At 39.1% G+C, this 22,317-nt stretch overlaps 2 protein-coding genes across 2 annotated transcripts in view; one reads left to right on the forward strand and one right to left on the reverse strand.

Moving 5' to 3' along the window:
* Nucleotides 1-10,254, reverse strand: part of gle1 (GLE1 RNA export mediator) — a 14,957-nt gene extending 4,703 nt beyond the window's left edge. Inside the window, exons 1-9 of the mRNA XM_036212850.1 lie at nt 9,983-10,254; nt 8,568-8,790; nt 8,056-8,168; nt 7,669-7,881; nt 7,234-7,424; nt 7,029-7,158; nt 4,082-4,186; nt 3,636-3,718; nt 3,505-3,568 (exon numbers count right to left, since the gene is read on the reverse strand). Of these exons, the coding sequence (XP_036068743.1) occupies nt 3,505-3,568; nt 3,636-3,718; nt 4,082-4,186; nt 7,029-7,158; nt 7,234-7,424; nt 7,669-7,881; nt 8,056-8,168; nt 8,568-8,790; nt 9,983-10,210 (1,350 nt within the window). The 5' untranslated portion in view covers nt 10,211-10,254. The remainder of the gene's footprint in view (nt 1-3,504; nt 3,569-3,635; nt 3,719-4,081; nt 4,187-7,028; nt 7,159-7,233; nt 7,425-7,668; nt 7,882-8,055; nt 8,169-8,567; nt 8,791-9,982) is intronic.
* Nucleotides 1-22,317, forward strand: part of ptpn22 (protein tyrosine phosphatase non-receptor type 22) — a gene marked incomplete at its 3' end in the record, with an annotated part of 240,451 nt that overhangs the window by 202,729 nt on the left and 15,405 nt on the right.

Genomic DNA, 22,317 nt, shown 5'->3' on the forward strand with positions numbered 1-22,317 from the left:
TAAAAATAAAAGCATGCTTTAGCACCTCTGTGCTGGCAAGAGAGAAGAATGGGCGGACTCTGGCAATGTTTTTGAGTTGATAAAAACCTGTCTTCACAACATTTTTAATGTGTGGAATAAAATTCAGCTCAGAGTCTAAAAGAATGCCCAGGTTTCTCACACAGTGAGAAAGTTTGAAATCACTGACTTTTGGTAAAACCAGCTCTCTTGTCTTCAAGACCGATGATTAAAACTTCTGTTTTGTCCTGGTTGAGCTGAAGGAAGTTCTCTGCCATGACTTTATGTCTAAAATACAATTTAAAAGAGTATTTACAGGTTCAAGGTCATCAGGAGACACGGCCATGTAAAGCTGAGTATCATCAGCATAGCTGTGAAAGTCAACGCCGTGTCTCCTGATGACATCCCCAAGAGGCAACATGTACAAGTTAAAGAGTATTGGACCTAAAATTGACCCTTGGGGAACCCCAGAACTTATTTCATGGATTCTTGAGGAGCATCTATCCATACTTACATAAAAGTGTTGATCTATGAAATAAGAATGGAACCGGTTAAGAACAGTTCTTGAGAGGCCAACCCGACTCCTAAGTCTGTAATTAAATCTGGTGATCTGCTGTATTGAAGGCAGCACTAAGATCGAGTAGATCCAAAACAGAAAGTTTGTGTGTCAGAATTATTTGTGAGGTCTGATAAAATCTTTAAAGGGTAACCAAACCCTAAATCATCATTTTTTGGCTGTTGACCTCTGTAAATGGGGCTTTAAAAGTGCTGTCTGTTGGTCATTGCCAATTTTTTTTACAAATTATAACAAAATTGTTTAATTCTTGAAAATAGTCAAAAACTGTCTGTGTGCTGCCCCTTACAGGTTGAATCGAGGTATTACAGTTGAATTTTATGATTGGTCAAGCCATGGAAGTTTCAGAAGTCTGACATCATGATCTGCTGCTCCAGTAATGATAACAGTCCTGTTCCCCAGCCCCACCCCTCTGACTGGATTTTAACATTTTGGCTGTGGGTAGACTCAGTCTTGAACTTTCCTGTTTGGTTACCCTTTAAAAGGGCTGTCTCAGTACTGTGATTTGTCTTATAACCAGATAAACATTTTTCTAAAATATTACGTTCATTTAGGAAATCATATAATTGAGTAAAAACAGTAATTTTAATAATTTTACCTAAAAATAGTAAGTTGGATACGGGTCTGTAATTATCCAAGTTACTCTTTTTCAGAAGGGGCCTCACCAGATACCCATCTGAAGAGAAGAATTTACTATGTTTAAAAGCTCAAAAAATCCATAACAGGTTTTTACAAGAGAAGTGGGAATGGGGTCTAAAAGGCAGTCGACCAGCGAATTCTCATCAACCAGAACAAAACTGTCCAGAGTTTCCTCAGGTAAAGACGATGCCGATGACCTGCTAATATCAGTGCTATGCACAGTTTGAAGGTTAGATCTAATAGCAATTACTTTACTCCTAAAGTGGTCCACAAAGTTTTGAAAAATATAGTGTCCTTGCCTGTTTGAAAGCGTGGTTGTAAGCTTTTAGTTGATCTTTAAAAAAGTAATAGTTGACTGTTAAATTTGTTTTTCTAAACTTTCTCTCTGCTCTTCAACAAATTATCTTTAGATTTAAAGTAGCCACATTTTTTCATGGCGTTTTTGAATTTGGTTTTAACATTTTTGTTTTCAGTGGAGCTACTGAACTGATGGCAGACTTCAGTCTGTTGTTAAGGCTGTCAAAGGTAAAATCTGAGCAGGAGTTTTTTTTAGAATGTCAATATTTTTGCATGACCATCAATATGGCTTTCAAAAAATTTAAAAAAAAAAAAAAAAAAAAACATCTTCACTTGCCCTTATAAATTTTGTGGAAGATATAACATCTGCAATTGAAAAACAACAATATGCAGTGGGAATATTTCTGGATTAAAAAAAAAGCTTTTGATACTGTTGATCACGACTTATTAATAAATAAATTCACATGTATGGAGTGAAAGGAGTGACCCTAACTTGGCTTAACAGTTATTTGCATAACAGAGAGCAGTATGTTGAAATAAACCAGGTCAAATCAAACACATCGTCATAAGGATGGGTGTTCCTCAAGGTAGAGTTTTGGCACCGCTATTATTTAATCTGTATATCAATGATATTTGTAAAATCTCAAGCCGGTTGAAAACTATCTTATTTGCAGATGATACAAACATATTCTGCTGGGGAGACAATTTGGAAGAGTTACTGAATGCAGCTGAAAAAGAACTCAATATATTTAAGAGTTTTTTTGATCTGCGCAAGTTAACATTAAATAAAACCAAGTTCATAACATCCTGTAACAGAACAGCCAATACTAATAGGAAATTTATGATTAATATTGCTGAAATTGAAAGGGTGCCAGGAATAAAACGTCTAGGGGTTATAATTAATGAAAAATTAAGCTGGAAGAAACACAAACTATATTAAAAACAAAATATCTAAATAAATATTGATACTGTGTAAAGTTAAGCATTTTCTAAACCAGTTATCAGTGAACACTTTGTAATGCTCAGTCATTCTTATCTACATGACTTATTGTGTGGAGAAGCACATACAAAACTGAATTAAATTCAGTCTTTCTACAAATAAAAGCTACAAAGAATAATCACCAAGTCGCCTTATGCAGAACCAACAAATCCACTTTTTTATTAAACTAAAATTATTGAAATTCATAGATTTGACTGATTTAAAAATAATTCAATTCATGTTCAAAGTTAAAAATAAACAATTGCCAGAAAGTCTCCAAAAGCTCATCCAGTTAAGAGAAAATAAATACGATCTGAGAGGAACAAACATTCACATCTAACCACATGTAAGAGCAAACATTAAACTCCAATACATCTCCACAAGTGGGTTGCAGTTATGGAATAACTGTAGGGAAGACATTCAAAATTGTCAAACCTTACATATAATTAATTATATATAATTAATAAATATGAAGAAACTAATAAAATATTTTGATCGTTATTTGTATGTATGTGTGTTAGTGTAAATATCAATATATAAAATAGTTATTTTGCTGTTATTTTTCAACAAATTGATTTTGTTTTGTGTTCATATCACTCACTATCAAAAGAGATAATTATATATTTAATATGGGCTGAATAAAAATGAAGGGGCTTGGACTTGATAAGCTTTCAGCTTCATCCAAAACCCCTTTTCCAACTCTGAACATCTTTTGTTACATCTGGGATTGTTTGTGGGAAAATTAGCATAGTTTCTTTTTATTTGTTTGTTTTTTGTTGATATTGTTCACAAATAAAAAATATACATAGTTATGTCACAGTTTTCACTGAGGCCTCCTGCTGGATAAAACCAGTCACCTTCAAAAACAGACAATAATCTTCAATAACAATGCAATAATGCTCAAATCCAAGTGTCATTCAGGAGGCAAAGCTTTGTGTGAGTGAAGAACAGTACACGGAGGTAAGTCGAGGATGTTCTGAAGATGATTTCTGTTAGATCTAGGAAGGGTCAATCATACCTCCAAAAACTGTTTGAGTCTGATGATTGACCCCCGTTCTCCACTGCTGGTCACTGCTTCAATTCTGAAAAACCACAAAGAGGTTGGCAGATGCTTTTTTTTAGCAGTTAACGTAAAGAGTGAGTTTGTACCTGGGGAAATACTCTTCTTTGAGGAGCAGGAGGACTTTCCAGAACTGACTCTGGTACCGGGTCATCATTGCATGGCCACAAACCTGCAGGAGATGTACAAATTTGAAGTCCAATCATTTAAAGTTTGAATGGTTTCCTTCTGACTTATTTCTGTCATTGAGTCTTCATGTCAATAAATCCGCCTTACATTTAGTCATGCATTTAACTCATAGCTACTTCCATCAGGTCAATAGCATTTTAATCATATGGAAATTTCTTTTTGAGGCTTTGACTTTTATATAAACAAAGAGTCCCCCTGCTTCATCGAACTGTTCCCCCAAGATGGTTTTGAATAGTGTCAGTGCCAAAAATGTACAATATTTTCCTCTGAACTCTTAGGCCTTCTATTTGATTCAAAGCTAACAAAAAGAAATAAGTTGCGATTGTGTGATTTGCTACAGATTTACCTCCAAGAAGTCAAACAGTAGCGTCGCAGTGATGTCTGCCAGAGGCTCCATGTTCAGCATCTGAGCCAGCCAGCGCCAGCCATGTTCCAGGCCGTGAGGAGTAGACTGACCCCACACAAAGACCCGTTAAACACAACCAAAAATATCCAGTGCATCCGCAAAGTATTCACAGCGCCTCACTTCTTCCACTTTTTATTATGTAATTATGTAGTGGGCGTCAGGATCATGGTCTGGACCTCCTCTCTCTCGCTCCCTTTGAAAAGTCTGTGGTTTCTAACTTGGGAGTGAAACTTGATGCTGCCCTGAAACTGGACCTTCAAATAAATGCAGTAACCAGGTCCTGCTTTTTCCAGTTACGTTTGTCCAGGATTAAGTCCTTCATATCAAAGTCAAACCTAGAAATAGTGACTCACGCTTTTGTGTTGTCCAGGCTGAATAACTGCAGCTCCTTATATGCTGGGTTACCCAAGGCCTCACTAAATAGACTACAGCTGCTGTAAAATGCAGCGGCCAGATTTATATGTGGTGTTAAGAAGTTTGACCACATAACCCCTGTTCTGGTCTCTTTGAACTAATTGCCAGTGCAATATGCGATTTGTATGAAAATTCTTGTTTTTTTTTGTTGCTTTTAAATCACTGGCAAGTACGGCACAGTCTTACCTTTCTGATCTGATTTAAACATTTTCTCCCTCCAAGTCTTTGCGTTCTGCGGACCAGAACGGACCGGTGTTTGTTACTGGCTACTAGAGCTAAATGTAAGTTCCAGGGAGAACTTTTGCTGTGCTGGCTCCTAAACTGTGGAACCAGTTACCACTAGCTATTAGAGAGGTCACACTTTTGGAGAGTTTTAAACCTGAACTGGTCCTCCACTATCACGCTATAGTATCTGCCTAGCTGCTTCATATCATGTAAATTTTAATTTCTTTTTATATATTTATTTCTTTAAATTGCTTTTATGATTGGTATTTATTGTGCTGTCTTGTGTACAGCACTTTGGGCCTCCTCGGCTGGTGATGAAAGGTGCTTTATGTAAGGAATAATACCCGACGAAGTGTGCATTATGAGAAATTAACGCACGACGTGGAGGCAAAGCGGAGGACGGTTGCCTCCGCGAAGTGCTTTAATTTCTCATAATGCACTCTTCGGAGGGTATTATCCCGCTTATACCATGGTCATTTACAAAATAAATAAACATTCAATCAATATTTAGTACTTTATTCTTGTTATTTCTTTGGTTTAGCTCATTTTTTCACAAAAAAGCGGACTATTTGATCTGTGATGCAGTTTGTGGTGAAACAGAAGACTACACCTTTCATGTCGAGTGGTGTTTTATTAGAAGGAGAATAACCAATTTGTCAATATTAATTTATCTTAAGGTGAGGAATATAAATGCTGGTCGCTACAATAAGTTAAATATAGCATCAGTTCAGAGAGAAAGTTCATCCATTATTCCTTGTTTTGTCTGTGTGACTGGAACTTCTTCTTTAGGTGTGCGTTATTACTGTGGTATATCACTTTTTAATCCACACCCAGCAGCCAATCAGAATCCAGTATTCACAAGGACCATGGTATAAAAATGAATGAAACAAAATAACAGCCGTATTTCAAAATTGATTAAATTAGTTTTCTTCCTGAAAAATTCTTTTAAAAAACATCAACAGTGTGAAAAAAGTTCTCTTGAAGTTGTTGCAAATTAATTCAAAAATAAAAACCTGAAAAATTATCTATACATAAGTATTCACAACCTGAAGAGTGAGCTGAGGTTTCTTCTGTTTCTCTGATCAGCCTTGAGATGTTTCAGCTGCTTCACTGAAGCCAACCTGTGGTAAATCCAGTGGATTGGACATGATTTGGAAAGGTCCGACCCTGTCTACATGAGGTCCAGGGTTGACAGTGCATATCAAAGCACAAACCAAGCATGAAAAAAAGGAAGTCTGTAGACCTTGTGAAGTTGTGGAACCTTTCTTTGAGAATGGATGGGATAGGAGCGGAGACAGAAGAACAGACAGAAAAACAGGTGATTCCCACACTGTGCCCGTCTGCATAGAGATGCGATTTTCATGAAGAAATCTAATCTTTTGAACGGTCATAGAAATGAACAAACAAGATCATCCATTCAGATGCTCATTTCAGAGATGTTATGAACACGATTCATACGATTACTTCCAGGAAAAAAAAAAAAGAAGAGAAGCATTGCACAGAGAGCGGGGCAGGGGTGGGCAATGGGGAAGGACTATCAGTCATGAGTTTGAGTTCCTCTGCTTTGTAAAAAAATTTTTGTGTTAAAATGTTTCACTTGAAGATTTTGCATGGAGCTTCAAAATAGTCTGACTTGTTTCCTATTGAGCATCAATAATGGACTTGTTGGTTAAATTTTCTTTATGTATTGAAGTGTTTTGTTTCTTTTTCTTTTTAAACTCGATTTAACCACTTCTAACATGACACTAAATTAAGAGACCTTATGTGGTTTATCAATCATGGATCATGCACATGTGTCAGATGACTGAGTGAAATGATGATCATCATTACGTTTAAAAGCACATGTTCTTATGATCTCATACTGTTCCATTATGCCCCCTCCTCCCCCCGGGGCATTATATAATCCTCAAGGGTTGACCAGTCTGCAGCCACAAAAAGGTTGGGGACCACTGATATTCAGAACGACTTGAGACTGGAATTTAGGTTCAGCATTTAAGTATTGAGCACAGGCTGCGAATATTTATGTACATACAATTTTTCTGGTTTTTCATTCTTAATAAATTTGCAACAATGTCAAGAGAACTTTTTTCACATTGACATTATGTTTTTTTTAAAGATTTTTTTAAGGCAGAAAACAGATTTAATCTATTTTGAATTACGGCATAACATAATAAAATGTGGGGTTCTGTGAATACTTTCCGGATGCACTGCATGAGCAAAATTTGCAAAAGGAAGAAACTCTTCCTACCCCCTGTTTGGAGCCAAAGGGCCACCGGAGCTGGATTATGGCAGCATAGAACCGGATCATCCCGGACATTCTCTTCAGGAAGCTGTCTTGACCCTCCACGCCGTTGTCATCCACACGGTAACCGAGAATCCTGCAGAGAGACATGATTTAGTGACCAGCCTACATTAAGAGTGCCAGCACAGGTCTTTGGCTTCTCTCCCACTACCTCTGGTATTCCTCCACAGGAGTGCCATCCTTCATTGGGGGGTAATGTGGGACTGCGTAGGGGCACTTCTTATGCAAATGAGCCAGTATGAGGTCTCCCACATGAGGGTGCAGCTCCCAGATTCCAGAGGCCACCACGGCAATAGGGAAGGCTGCTTCGTGGTGAGATGCAACCTCCTCCTCACCCTGTTTCTGATGGGGGGAGAATCAGAAATGTGTTTGCTTTGAGGATCCGTGCTTACAGGCAAGGTGCTAAGGAACATCAGAGTCCCTCTGAACCCAAAATGTTTAGAAAAGAGATAAAAGCAAAAATCAGAGGTTTCCTCAAGTTACGAGTCATTTTCTTCTTTTAAAAACAAGTTTAAAATCATTGCTCTCCCTTGTTATTGCTTTATTCTCATACATTTTTAAGTGGCATTGCAAGTCTTGAACTCACCACAAATTTCTCAGCTAGTTTGTAGCTAATAAAGTTCAGGGCCAGTGGGTGCTGAGAGCTGGAGATCGGCTTCCCTCCAGACACAACTGACTGACCCAAAAGCAAGTTGTTGATCTTGTTGAAGATTTCTTTGAGTTTCCTGCCGGAGTTGCTAGAAATTTGGCTGACAGGGATGGTTGCTGCTTTCTGAAGCTCCAGCTTCAGTTTCTTTGTCTAAAAGCAGAAAAAGAAAAGAAACAATGCGTCCAAAAAGGCAAAAGATTTAAGCCTGACTCCTTTTTGAGTGAATCTGCATGAAGCCCTTCAGTGTATTAAGTCTTGAATTTCTCAGGCAGTAGAACCGGATTCATTCCTGACAGCAGAATGGGAAATGTTGCTCAAACCCACTTGGGAGTCTTTTGAAGAGGATAGTGGCTCAATAGTCTGAGTGCACCGAACAGCTGAATCCTGCAGTTCTTTAAACCACGAGATAGTGACGCTGTCAGCACTGTTCTGCAGCCCTATGGACAGAAAATTAAGCATTAAAAATGCTGTTGAAACTTACTTTCTTAAACATATTTTTCTTCATGGAAAATCTTTTATTGCTCAGATACAAATAGTATTTTACAGTCAAGAACTTTAAATTTTTATTGAAACTGGATCTGAAGATTTCTGCAGAATTGGAAGCCTGAAAAAAAAAATAAACCAGCCATAAAAAGACAGAAGCTGAAACAAAAGCAGAAACTGCTGTTTATTTTTGCTTTGACTCCACCCACTAAAACCTCAGCAGAGAAGGAAACCAATTGATCCACAGAGATAACTAGACAGGCTCTGAGTCGTCTGAACTGTTTTAAGAAAAAAACTTACTTGAGTCATGAAAAGTGTTGATTGTTGCTCCTCATTTTAAGGGAATTTCTTACCTTTTTTGGGGGCCTTTTCAATAGTTAACTGCTGAGCTTTCCTCTGCACGTCCTGCTGGGCCTGAAGCTCCTGCTGCTTCCACAGCTCCTTTTCCTGCTCCTGCTTCTTTTTCTTCCTTTCTTGAGCCTTGGTTACCTCCTGCTGCATCAGGTGGATAAGATCCCTCATGTCGTGGAGAGCTCGATCTGCTGCCGTCATGTCCTCAGCACTGGGAAACTCTCCCTGCAGAGAAATAGACTGTTTAATATTTGATATCTCATAGTATTCATGAGCAGATGTACCCTCCAGCTAATCATTATGGTAAAGTAAATTGTGCATACTTGTATAGCGCTTTTCTACCTTCCTTGAAGGCCCAAAACAATTTACAGTCGCAGACCCATTCACACAACCATGGCAGCTCCACTGCCAAACACTGGCACCAACCTCCCACCAGAGGAATAAACTTCATTGTGACCAATGAAGTTTATGTACATAATGTGGAATATCTAATGAAGGAATTTTTCAAGTAAAAAAGCATTTTACAACGCATACATAACCACAAATGATCAAGAGCAAATAATAAATAAAGGATGATCAATTACTACTAATTAAAGATAATTAAAAATTTGTTGGCTGTTTTTTGTGGAATGTGGCAGATTTTAGATTACTTTTGGACCGGAAAACCAGGACTCCATCTGTCTTTAAAGTCCCTCATTACAATTATTTTTATTTTTAAAAACATTCCCAGTCGTGTTTTAATTATGATTGTGAAGTTGATGTTTTTTTTTACTAAAATCCTACAACCTAAATGTCCTAAAAAGCCATTTTTCATGTTGATCTGAAGCCTTTGATTTCAAAATCTCCTCTGAGGGGGCGTGGCTTTTGGAGCTGAGCAGAGAAGCTCCACCCCTGATCCCCCCCTGTCTGATTATGATAGCTCTGTGTCTCGCTAGCGTAAATCATCACCGCTGCTACATAAAAATGTCCATCAATCTGGGTAATTGCTAATATAAAAATCCCGTTGACCATCTAAGATACATGCGGCCAAGATGCAAATTACTGCATTACCCGCATGTATTTTAAGTGCGTCCGAGGCTACATGTTGCTGTCAGTCGCATTTTTTTTTTAAAAGAAAAGTAATTATTCACACATAATTTTCTAAACACGATTTTGTTCTAGTCAGAAACATTTTCCCATTTCCAATCATGTGACTGGATTGAGAAATACCTAGTAAAAGCTACATTCACAAAAGTTACCTTCATACTTTACTTTCATCCAGCTTTACTTGCAATTAGTAAATTTGCAGATAAATTATCCTGAAAAACACAGCAATATTTGTTTTTCTCCTTAAAATTGGAATATTTCAATGCATCACTAACATGTCCCACTTTGTTGAACACAGAGTCCTTGTCCCACTTACAACAGTGAAACTTACCTGTGCCGTCTTCCTCACCACCTCCGACACTTGGGAGCACAGCTGGTTCCCACGGCTGCTGTAAGAGCTGAGGCTACTGGGGGGGAGGTCAGTGATGGTTTGTGTGGACGGTTCCAGCAGCTGGTTGAGCTGCAGGATCTCTTCCTGGATAGTGTTGAGGTTTCGCAATTTTTCCCTGCCCTCTGCCTGCTTCTGCTTTTCAAGCTCAGCCTCACGAAGGCGCTGCATCTCCAGCTCCCTCAATCGAAGATTTAAGATCTGGCAAATGAGAAGTACATTTTTAGAAAAAACTTGGGATGTTCACAAACAATAGGTGAATTTACAAACACTCAGTGTGTTTTATATTTATCTTAACAGCATCACGTCTGAGCCTCAAACACGTGCTATCATCATTTATGCAAACAGGCTGAACCAAAACCTGTAAACCTGGAAAAAAAAATGAAGATCTAGAAAAAAATAGGAAAAAGGAAAATCTAAAAAGCCACTTCAGGGGTTCCAATGTTTGAGATCATAAATGTGCAAAACCCATCTTTACTGTACAGGCATGAAATAGTTTTGGTTGACTTTGTTGCAGACACAAAAATGAATTAAATAAAATTTAAATGAGTTAAACTTTTGTCAGACAAGTAAGTTTAAAGATGTTTTGTTTGCTGGCCTTTTTCAGAAGCCATCAAAGTTAAAAAATTTCTAATTCACAATAGACTGATCTAATTTTGGAAATATGTAAGGCAAAAGGAACTTATGCTCTGTTGTTTTCAGAATAAGTTAATATTACAGCTTTGTGTCCACATAAGGGAGATTTTCAGAGGTGTGAGAAGGCCAATAAATTAAATACAGTTACACAATGAGTATTTATTTTGTGTCCATTCGTGAGCTCCAGCCACTACACTGCTGCTTTCCCCATCTCCTGCAGAGCTGATTGAGGCTTACACTCCACCAATGGGTGGGAAGTTTAAAAGCTCCCAGAAACTCCTAGTTTTGGAGGTAACAGATTACAAAATAACAAATTACTTTCTTTAAATTAATTTTTTCAGTAAAGGAGGAATGTAACAAATTACAACTCTAATTTCTGTAATAAATTACAATTACTTTACTATAGAAAGCCTTATTAATGTTACTTAGGTTTTGTAGGCTCTGACATTTTTTTCCAGTTAAATGAAAAAAAACTCCATAGAAAACTCAAAAAAAAAAAAAAACGGAGTTCCTGGTGCATACGTGCATGTTAGTAAAAATGCCTTCATCGCTGCATTCATATCGCTTTCCAAACTGGCTCAAAGATGAGATGAAGAGATGCTGCGAGGAGTCCTCTCATCCACCTGGAGCAGCCGGTGAGCAGCAGAGCAGAGACCCACCCTGTGTGCTGACGGTTGCCAATGAAACGACTCTACAGTCATGGCCAGAAGTTTTGAGAATGACACAAATATTAAATTTCCACAAGGTCTGTTCACTCAAGATTTTTAGGTGTTTAACAGATGTTTCTATGGTATAATGACATACAGTTAGAAGCACTTCACAAGTATCAAAAGCTTTTATTGAGAATTATGTTATCTGGTCCTTTTGTGGCAGGGCTGAAAAGCAGTGGAAATGTGGTTTCAGTAAAAAAGTTCATTTTCAAGGCAAATGGGGTCTGTGCAAATAATTGCAGTTGAGTGGATCACTCCTCATAACATTCTGGAGTATATATACATTTCCATGAAACTGCAGACTTTGGAAAAATTAATAGTTGTGTCATTCTCAAAAATTCTGCCCATGACTGTAAAACTATTTGTTTAGCGTGAATAACAAGAAACTCCTCCTTCCTGGGAGGAGTTTTTTCTTTTTTCTATATTTTTTGACCCTGTCTAGCAGTTTTTCTCTCTAAGCTGTAGGCAATGGGTCAATATGTCGCCTAATTTATCATCTGCCATCTCCTCTATTGTAAATTATGTTATGCTAGTTCCTCTTTACAGTATTCTCACATTTAATGAACAATCCATCTATATAATATGTTCTTAGTACCTCCCTCAATCATTGTGTATATCTGGCTCATTAACCTGTATATATGGTCTCACCTGTACATAGGCTCCAATCTGTGAATACTGTCCATATGCTGTAAAAACAACCTGTACCATACTTATTATCATAATATTTATGCCACATGCTCTTACTGCTTATTGCACTTCTGGTTAGATGCTAAACTGCATTTCGTTTCCTAGACATATACAGTGGTAGACAAAATTGTTGGTACCCCTCAGTTAAAGAAGGACAAACCCACAATTCTCACTGAAATCCCTCAAAACTTCCAAAAGTAACAATAAATAAAACACCTGTGATGTCAAGTAAAGGACACACCTGAGTTAATCATGTCACTCTGGTCAAATAGTTTTCAATCTTTCATTGAGGTACCATCATTTTTGTCCAGGCCTGTTTCATTAGTTTGTTTTTTTAAATAATTATGTTAAGCAACAATTCAAACGTGATGGCTGATTTTGATTGTTTAATTTTCAAAAATGTTTTATTTATTGTTACTTTTGTAAGTTTCAAGTGATTTCAGTGAGAATTGTGGGTTTGTCCTTCTTTAACTGAGGGGTACCAACACTTTTGTCCACCACTGTACGTGTGTAATGACAATAAAGTAGAATCTAATCTGCTGGATTAATGTAAATAAATGATCACACAGATGCTTATTCGATGTTTATGCCTTGACTGTTGCAAGATATGTTTTGTAACGCCGGGGTCACACCGGACGCTGGCGCGGAGCGGAGTGCGCTTCCATTCGGCGCCCATGTTAACCTATGGCGTCGGTCACACCAGGAGCGGCGCGGAGGGTCCGCGCGGTGCAGCGCAACGTTTCGGCGTCTGGCCTATTTCTTCCACGCGACGCGAGCGCTCCGCGTCAATACTGGCAGGAAGTTGCATCAAAATACATGAGAAAATCCGGTTTATTTTCAAAATAGAACCAATTTTTCACAATAAAACGCCGAGATTGATAAATGTGATCATGTTTTTGTGTCTAAACAGACTGTAGAGATGAAAATATGCATACAATCAAAACACACAGACACGCGTGCGCGAGAGCCCCCACCCCGGACACCACAGATCTCCGGAGCGGGTGTGCTGGGCTAGAGGGTTCTGGGAGGAAAAAAAGCAGGGCAGACGGGGCCCCCCACTGGGGGCACACTGGAGCGGGGCATGGGGCTGCGTTTGAACGAGAGAGAGGCAGAGGAGCGGTTCTTCTTGGAAGAAACATCAGGTAATATTTTTAGTTTGTTAATTTACCGACGGAAACACCTGGGAGTGCGTGCGTGCACACAGACACACAGACACACAACCAAACAGACAGACACGCACACGCGCGCACAAACAGATCACTGAAGTGGGCCGAGTCTGTTTCAACAGGGGCAGAGACCATCCCCTTTTAGCAGAAACACGGGGTGATGTCCTGGTTATTGATTTATTATCCATGATGGCAAAAAAAAGCAATAGCTCTAGCAGAAGCGCCTGTCGACCGTCGCGGAAAAATTTGCATATGGTAGGACCTAAAGAGCAGAGCGGACTCCGCGCGTGCTCTGCGCGTGCTCCGCGTCCAGTGTGACCCCGTCGTGAGTTTGTTTTTCAGTTCAACGACCTGACTTGCCCTGAAAAGGAGGGATGTTTCAATCAAAATAAATGAAAGAGAGAAGGGCTGGTGACCTTTTGCCCTGTTAGAATACAAGAGTCATGAGGAACTGAAGTAAACAACTTCCTAAAAAGAAGCAGCTTTGCACAAACCAAAATCACAGGACTACAATGCGGATGAAGAATTTGACCTGAAACATATCTTTTGGCAGACTATGTAAATAACATAAAGTTATGTTGCTGCAGCTGTGAACCCCCCCCCCCCTTCCATTAGAAGCTGCTGCAGATTGTACAACTAGGGACGACCCAAATAAATAGGAGGACCAGGGTTCAGAGATTAGAAGACTTGTAACTGAACACGTCTACCTGCTCTCCTTCTCGAGAAGTAACAAATTTTAATCTCTCTGTGTCTTCTTTCTCTGTTATGCTATAAGTGTTTTAAGTTGCTTGAACCTGACAAATCTAATCTAATATGAGTTAGCAGGGGTGGGGGTGTTGGTGCATAGTTCGGCAGCACCGCAGAACTGTGCACAAAATACAGATGTAAAGAGAGGAGTGGAACTCATAATGGCATATCTAAAGTCGGGCAAAATGGAAAAGGAGGCATTTAACAGTTCTTTGTGTTTTCAAGAATGGCCTAGCTTCAGATTTGATACAGATGAATCCAGTACTGTAGTATCTTATTTTGTGTCATTTTTCACACTGTTGTCTAAATTCAAATGAAGCCAGGTTATGTCTTGAACCATGTCGTTGGGTTAAAATAAAATTAAATGAAAGACGAGAGGATCTCGCTTTTGCTAAGCTGTTTTTTTTTTCTTTGAGAATTTGTGTATATACATATGTATATATAAAACTCAAATACCACGGACACCTAGCATCTGCACAACTGTGCCTGACTCAGGGAAGATGGTCAGATCGTAACCTTCGAGCTATCGTAGGAATATTTACATCAAAAGTGGGGTCATTTATCTACAAGAGAGCACACTGAACTTTTTAAAATTATTTTTTTTATATCTTCTCTGGTGTCTGTGGCAGTCATAAAATCCTGTCCACCTTTGCCATGAGAGGGATCACACATCAATGTAAGGGTGGGGTCATCTGGACCCCATAAGAGAGCACAAGGGTTAAAAGAGCCAAGCCACTATTAGAAACCAGCATCTATCAGTAAAGAGCACCTGTTAGTAGAGGTGTGTATTGGCAAGAGTCCGGCGATACGATATGTATCCCGATACATGCCTCACAATACGATATGTATCGTGATACGTGCCTCACAATACGATATGTATCACGATACGTGCCTCACAATACGATATATATATCACGATATTTCCCAAAACTGTACCAAAACAATTTCCAATGTATTTTTCGTGTATGACTTGAATTTAATCTACCTGAATTTCAATGTATTTAATTGTAAAAAAAATGGTCAAATTAATTTTATCATATGATCACAGCATTAAGCACAGCGACTGTATCTGTATGAATCAATGAAATGGTTTAGTTCAAGCAAACGGGAGTAATAAATGAAAATACATCAACAAGTAGATCGCTTGAAAGGGAGTGGAAGAAAGCGAATTTATATAATCCCACCCCGACTCGATCATACCATTTTCTCAACATGAACTATCAATATCCGGTTCAGAACTCAATATCAAATATTTATACACTACAATAATAAATTCAGAATATGAAGAATCATTAATATGATTGATGTAATCAAATTTCAAAACATCCACAGACAAATCATTTATATTAATCAGTAACAATAAAATTATATTCGCATTAAAAGACAATTTTGTGCAGATAGTATTCATCAAAGAATTATTGGAATAATACAAAAAGTAATACGTAAAAATCATCTTAATTTGTTAATGCAAACATTTTTTTAAAAAATATTGTCATGTAAAAAAAGACAATTTGTGCAAATTGTATCCATCAAATAATAATTGTAGTAATACAAACAGTTACAGGTAAAAATTATCTTCATTTGTTAATGCAAAAAAATAAATCACAATATTCTCATAAAAAAGTACTATTTGTGCATTGTTTTCATCAAAGAATGATTATAATTAGAGCTGTCAGGCGATTAAAATTTTTAATCGCGATAATCGCATTGTCCATAGTTAACTCGCGATGAATCGCAAATTAATTGCAAATTATTATGTTGCCTTTTTTAGGAAAAAAATGTGTGCTTCGTGGAATTTAGCAGTTCTACATTCATTATGAAAACAAGAATGACAAAATGTATAATTTTCATCAGAAATACTTTAATTTGTAACATTGCATTGAGTCAACAATAAAAGGCTGTAACATAAGATGTCTAACAAAAGCCCAAGTGCAAGTGAAGGGCATTTTAAATTCAAAACTTCAATCAACGTTCAGTAAAATAAAATTAAAAAACATTAAAATAAAATTTCCATAACACTTTCATGTTCATTTTTTGTCAGGACCAAATCTTTTCCTCCTCTGCTGAACTACAGTAATAAATGAAATAGAGATTTATCATTTCCAGTTAACTTTTGTTTTTTAAAACATTAAAGACTGAGAAAAGCGGGATACTCTGTGGATAGTTTGACAGTCTGTTACTGCCGCCGTGTTCTCTGGCTGCAGTTCGATGCAGCGACGTGTCCAGCGGAGCTCACGCCATGAATACCTCGGCAGACAGACAGCTATGCTGGGGCTGGATCACGCTTAAACCTCCAGAACTTTGGGATATTTTGCATATTTTCGCGGAGAAAGAGGGACGGGCCACACACTCAAAGCTGAGATTTATCTTTTCATCTACAAATAACTGGTGTTGTTTAAACTACATTTAAAACATCCTCCGGAGCGCTTGGTGTTCGTAACGTCGGGGGTCCGCAGCTCTCGGGACGCTCTCAGTCTCACTCAGAGCTTGGAAACACTTTGTGAAGTTCAATGGAAAACGTCTAATTCTCTGATGTGGCGAGAGTTTTGCTGGAAAAACCTCATCAGGTTCTGCAAAACTCCAGTTCAAAAAAAATATCACAGACATTCATCATCCTGTTGGAGGCAGTGCGGAGCCCTGGAAGCAAACCACACGCACATTTTCTGGACGTGTCCACAAATAATTCCTTTCTGGACTGAAGTCCACAATGTTTTAAGAACTGTTTCGAATGGACATCCCGTTTACACTAGAGGCTTTATATCTAGGATGTTTGGAAGAAGAACATGCCACACGAAAGAAGAAATATTTGTTTCAAATACTGAGTGCAACAGCAAGGAAAGCTATCACAAGAAAGTGGTTGAGTCCTCAAAGGCCTTTGCTTAATGAATGGATAAATATTGTTTATGATGTTTATAAAATGGAGAATATTACTTTTTGCATAAGACTGCAACAAGAGGTCTTTCATGAAAAATGGAAAAGCTGGATTGAGTATGTAACACCTTTAAGAGGAGATTTCATTTGAAACATGGATCGACTTGAGGATATGCATACATTTGTATTTTGTTTTGATTTTTGAGATTGAACCTGAGCTTTTGATTTCATTCCTAATGCAAAGAAGGCACACATCCCTAAAGTTTGTGTTATGTTTAATTGTAATGTTCCATTTTAAAAGAAAAAAACAATAAACAAAGAATTGAAAAAAAAAAAGATATGGCACTTACATTCTCATCTTAAGATCCTGATAAACAGCTGATTGTATGACTGTATAAAATATGAGCATCCTTCATCACAGATCAGAGTTCTACAGACCTCTCCTCCATGCTCCCCAGCGTGTACTTAATAAACTTTAGTGAAAACGTTTAACATTTCATTTCATCAGAACAACAAATATTCCACCACAATCTTGGCGTCACGAACAGGATTCTTCGTCGGAGGATCGGACCAGAGAGATTTGCCATCCTGAATCACAAAGATTCAGCCTCATCTCACCGAATCCAACAGAGTGACAAGGACTGTGGTCCGTGATCTCGATCGACCGCGACGGAATCATCGAACTTCGGTGGACAATTTAATAATTTAATAAAATAATTGTCGACCAAACTGTTGCTTCAACAAATCAGATTTGGAGTAGGCGACACCAAGGCCCTCTAGCAGGCGCACGGAAACGTCAGCATTTTCACGAGCTTTGATTGGATAGTCGGAGAGTGTACTAGGCAGAGCTAGCAAACTGCATCTGTAGCGACTCAGCGAGCTGCACCAGCAAATATATCGAGTGGATTTAATAGCTTTACTGTCAAAGCCATTTTCCAGACGGACTTTTCAAGAAAAGCTGGACATTGTTAAGCAAAGTCGGGCAACTCTGAAGCTAGCAAGCCTGTCACAACCGGGAGAAGGATTTGAACGTCACTTTCAGTCCTAACTACTAGCGGTACCTTCATTTCGGGGGCGCGGTGAAAGCGCTGGATCCACAAACAGAGGAAAGTCATCACGGAGAGTGACACAGATTTAGACTTAAAGCCCTGTTTGTGTCTGTTATGGTGGATGAGACGACAGACGCAAGTAACGCAGCGCATCTCGCTCTGGTTCTGCGTTATGTGACGGACACAGGTGCCGAGGAGCGGCGTGTCGGGTTTGAAGATGTTACCAGTGGAAAGCGAGCCGATCACATTGCTGGTCTCATCGTCCGATTTTTGGGTAAAGTTATAGCACAGTTTTGTCTGGCACGGGTAAAGGAGTTCCATGACACCGTTGAGCGGGAGTGAAGCCGATACGAGGAAATCTACGAGGTCCCTGAACGCACCGCGGGCGCTCCGAGCGCATGAAGAGGTGCAGTGCAAAATCCTCGCGCGCACTACTGACAATATTATTTTCCAGACACAGACCAGATTTCAAAATCACAAAAACTGATGTTTGTCTCCCTCCTCGACCACAAGAGGCTTCAGGAATACCAGAACATTTCCCGCATGCAGCCTTTTCCAGCTTATCACAGCCACGGAACACTTTCCATCTGCGAAACGCACGGATTCTGCACGACAGAGTGATTGAAATCTTGAGGAAAGAAAAGATGGATTTTGTGTTTAAATAATCTGGATTTTTGGTGAGTAAAATTTTACTATCTCCCTACATAATATTGAAATTTTATCAGGTTATTTTTTATGCTTTTGGTGTGTGTGTGGCAGCTGTACCTGCAGTAGAAGTTTTATTGCCATAAAATAGTTATTGAGGGTTGGATTGATTGTCCACATGTACCCGGGTATCTGCTAAAACGAATATATTTCTATGCGTTTCGGCCTATCGTCCACACGAAACCAGAGGTTTCAGTCACTGAAAACGGTGGTTTTGGAAAACTCCGGTTTTGCGTCTCCGTGTGGACATGAATAACCAGTGATTTGCGTTTTTAAGTGTCACTTTTTGCGACAAATAATGCATACACGTCAGTACTAGCTGCGTTTCCATTACACATTTGCGCAAAGCTTTATCTAAATTCTAGGAATTTTGAAAAAAACAATGATTGGAAATGACACTGTTTCCATTAAATCATCATTTTGCGATAAAGCACAAACCAACTCACGCGATAAGTAATTAAAAACACGACGATGAATGAGAACAAGTATTTTTTTTTATTTGATTCACTAAAAAAGGAGCATTGCGGTGACGTCACAGCTCTGTCTGGAGAGTGCGTGCCGCGCAGAGTCTATTGACAGTCTCAGGTGAGCGTGAGAAACCTGTTCAGCGTTTTTTTTTTAAAATAACCATTCCAGCAAGTAAGCTGCTGGACCTTTTTCTGTTTAAAAGCACGACCAGATGCATTTAAGTTTCTGTCCCTGCTCTCGCGCTTTTCCTCAAACGAGATTTCAGCATCTTCAGGCTCCAAGCTGCAGAAGTGCAGCTGCAGATGAAGCTGTTCACAGACACACAGAGAGGCGCATCTATTTCGAAAAAAGTGTTTCCAAAGCAGTTTTGCGTAAAAATGTCTGGTTCGATACGCCCCAAATACCACCTACTGTAAGCGCATAAACTTTTTTTCGAAAAATGCAAGTTTTTTCGAAATTGTGGTGTTTCCATTAGGAGGATTTATTATCGAAATTCAAATTTTCCACTGTCAACTACTGTTCTGACAAGCTCATAACCGCGTCTAAGAGCGCAAGTATGCGGGGACATGTGGATGGAATTATTTTTAAAACGATCACGTGTGGACGCAACACTTTTTTCTAAAACGGAGGTCAGCAGATATGCGTTTGTAGAAATACCCGGCTACGTGTGGACATGGCCGGAGCACTACTAAAGGCCTAGGTGTGAAATGCACGGCCCGCCACTGACAACACCTCACAAGCATTGGTTTAATATAAGAAAGATGTACTTCGACCCAAATCGCTTCAAGGTAATTGGACATATGATTTTGTCTTACAATGCAAGGAATATTACTCTGCACAAAGATGGCCACTCCCCCACCAAATTTATTTCTGTCTTTTCTAAATACATTGAACCCACTCTTTCGCATCAGTGATTTGGCAGAGTTTTTACGCCGGATGCCCTTCCCGACACAACCCTGTACTTAAGGGGCACAGGGACCCAGTTAGGCAGCAGCGTCAAGGGTCTTGCCTAAGGACCCAATCTGGGTGGGGATCAACCCTGGGAATCGAAACCAGGGCTCCTGCGTGCCAGCCCTTCACCTAGCCAACTGAGCCACCCAGCCGCTACGATCTTAGCTCAAGAATAGTGGTTGTAAAAATGAACGTGCTGCCCAGACTGCTGTATTTATTTATCTCACTCCCAGTCAGTGTTCCAGAAGAACAATTTGTTAAATGGAACAGGCAACTAATTAGATTTATTTGGAACGGGAAAAAACAAAGAGTAAAAATGAAAACACTTCAGTTAGAAAAAGCAAAAGGAGGATTAGCTTTGCCAAGTCTTAAAGAAAACTACTTGGCAGCACAACTAAGAAGCATAATATTTTGGTGCTCAACAGAATGTTACTCTAAATGGAAACAAATCGAGCTTAACTATGGTTCTTGTCCTCCACAAGCAAGACTGGGGGAAAAAATAAACATAGCAAATGCACAACAAAATCCCATCGTTGAGTTTGTAATCAAAACCTGGTGGGAAGTGGTCAATTAATACAGACATTCACATTCTCCTGGATTCAAAGTTGGACAGTTTGACAAAACATTCAACAACTGGAAAATTAGAGAAATGACTGCAATGTGCACTTTAACAGATGGGACAGTCTTTAAAACTTTTGAAAAGCTCAAAGAAGAATTTGAGCTGGACAAAGCTGACTTATTTAGGTATTTTCAACTGAGAAATTATTACAATGAAGAAATAAAAAGCTTTGTTTCTCAGCACGAGTGTGAACTCATAGAAATGGTTACAGGGGCTTTTAAAAAGCTGCCCACAAAAGTGGTTTCTAGACTGTACAAGTGTCTGTTAAAATGTAATGGCTTTGACTCCTTGTATTAAAAAGAAAAGTGGGACACAGAACTGCAGGTGGACTTGTCAGGGGACAACTGGGACTCGATCTGGCTTTTACAACAATCCTCAACATGTTCAAGACAATGGAGAGAATTTGGGTGGAAAAATATAACAAGGTTTTTTATCAGTCCCCAAATAAAGAGCAAACAGCTGAGGGCTCCACAGCCGTGCTGGAGACTCTGTGGAGACATGAACACCAACACCAATTGATCCCTTTTGGCAAAGCATCACCAAAACTATGCAGGAAATTCTTGGGTATGAAATACCCAAGGATCCACGAACACTGTATTTGGGATTATTACCTACAAATGTGATACAAACAGAGGACAGGTATCTGTCTGAATTTAACCACAAAGGCTAAGTTTAAACCTTTAGACTTGTTAAAATCATTGAACTAGCGCGCCCGACCGCACGTTTTTTTCTGTCTGTGACCCGGTACCAAGTGAGCCACGGACCGGTACCGGTCAGCGGCCCGAGGGTTGGGGACCGCTGTTTTAAAGTTCACAGCAGCCCTAAAGTTGTGCTCCAAAATCTGTCACACAGCAGCTGCAGTCCAAGTCATCCAGATAGAAGCTAATTCTTTAGCAGATAGCATTATTTTTAATGGTTACATGAAGCAAAATAAAATGACAACCATTGTAAAACGGGTATTTTCTGAATATAATAATAAACGTGAATCCACCGTGTCTTCATCTTTATTATCCGTGTTTGTGAAACATTGGACTAAAGACTCTGTCGCCACATTTCATTACACAGAGCGGCTCCTGCTGCGTGAGAGCTGATGTCTCCTTAATTTGTTTTTGTCGAGGAAGACTCAGTTTTGTCTGTAAACAGCAGATTTTTTTCTGTGAAGTCGAAGGTCCCGCTTCGGTTCTTCGCTGGTTCTTTCCTGCCCGAAAGAGAGGTTCTGAATACGTTTTATTGTTTTGTTAGGTTGGAGCTACGAACTAAGTAGCTAGCCGCTCTCAGTCAAGAGACCAACACGGATGTAGAGAGCGATGTCCAGGAGTTTTTCAAAATAAAACTTCCTTCAGTATTAAAAAAATAAACAGAACTGAAACCAAGTGTCTCGCAAATCATGGTCTGGGGACCAATGCCTTTTCGTCCTAGAGATGTGCTACAAAGTGTATTTAGGAGCTGCAACACAGCGTATCTTTGCGGTCGAGTGGACGCTGGCGTGATTGTTGCCGCTACTCACCAGCAACCTTTTGTACTTTTTAATGCCACAGATGTATGCACTCTGATACTCAAGGAGAAGACATACAGTGAGGGAAAAAACTATTTGAACCCCAGCTGATTTTGTAAGTTTGCCCACTAAAAAAAGAAATGATCAGTCTATAACTTCAATGGTAGGTTCATC

This window comes from Oryzias melastigma, linkage group LG7, assembly GCF_002922805.2.
Source record: "Oryzias melastigma strain HK-1 linkage group LG7, ASM292280v2, whole genome shotgun sequence".
In the NCBI taxonomy this organism is placed as follows: domain Eukaryota; kingdom Metazoa; phylum Chordata; class Actinopteri; order Beloniformes; family Adrianichthyidae; genus Oryzias; species Oryzias melastigma.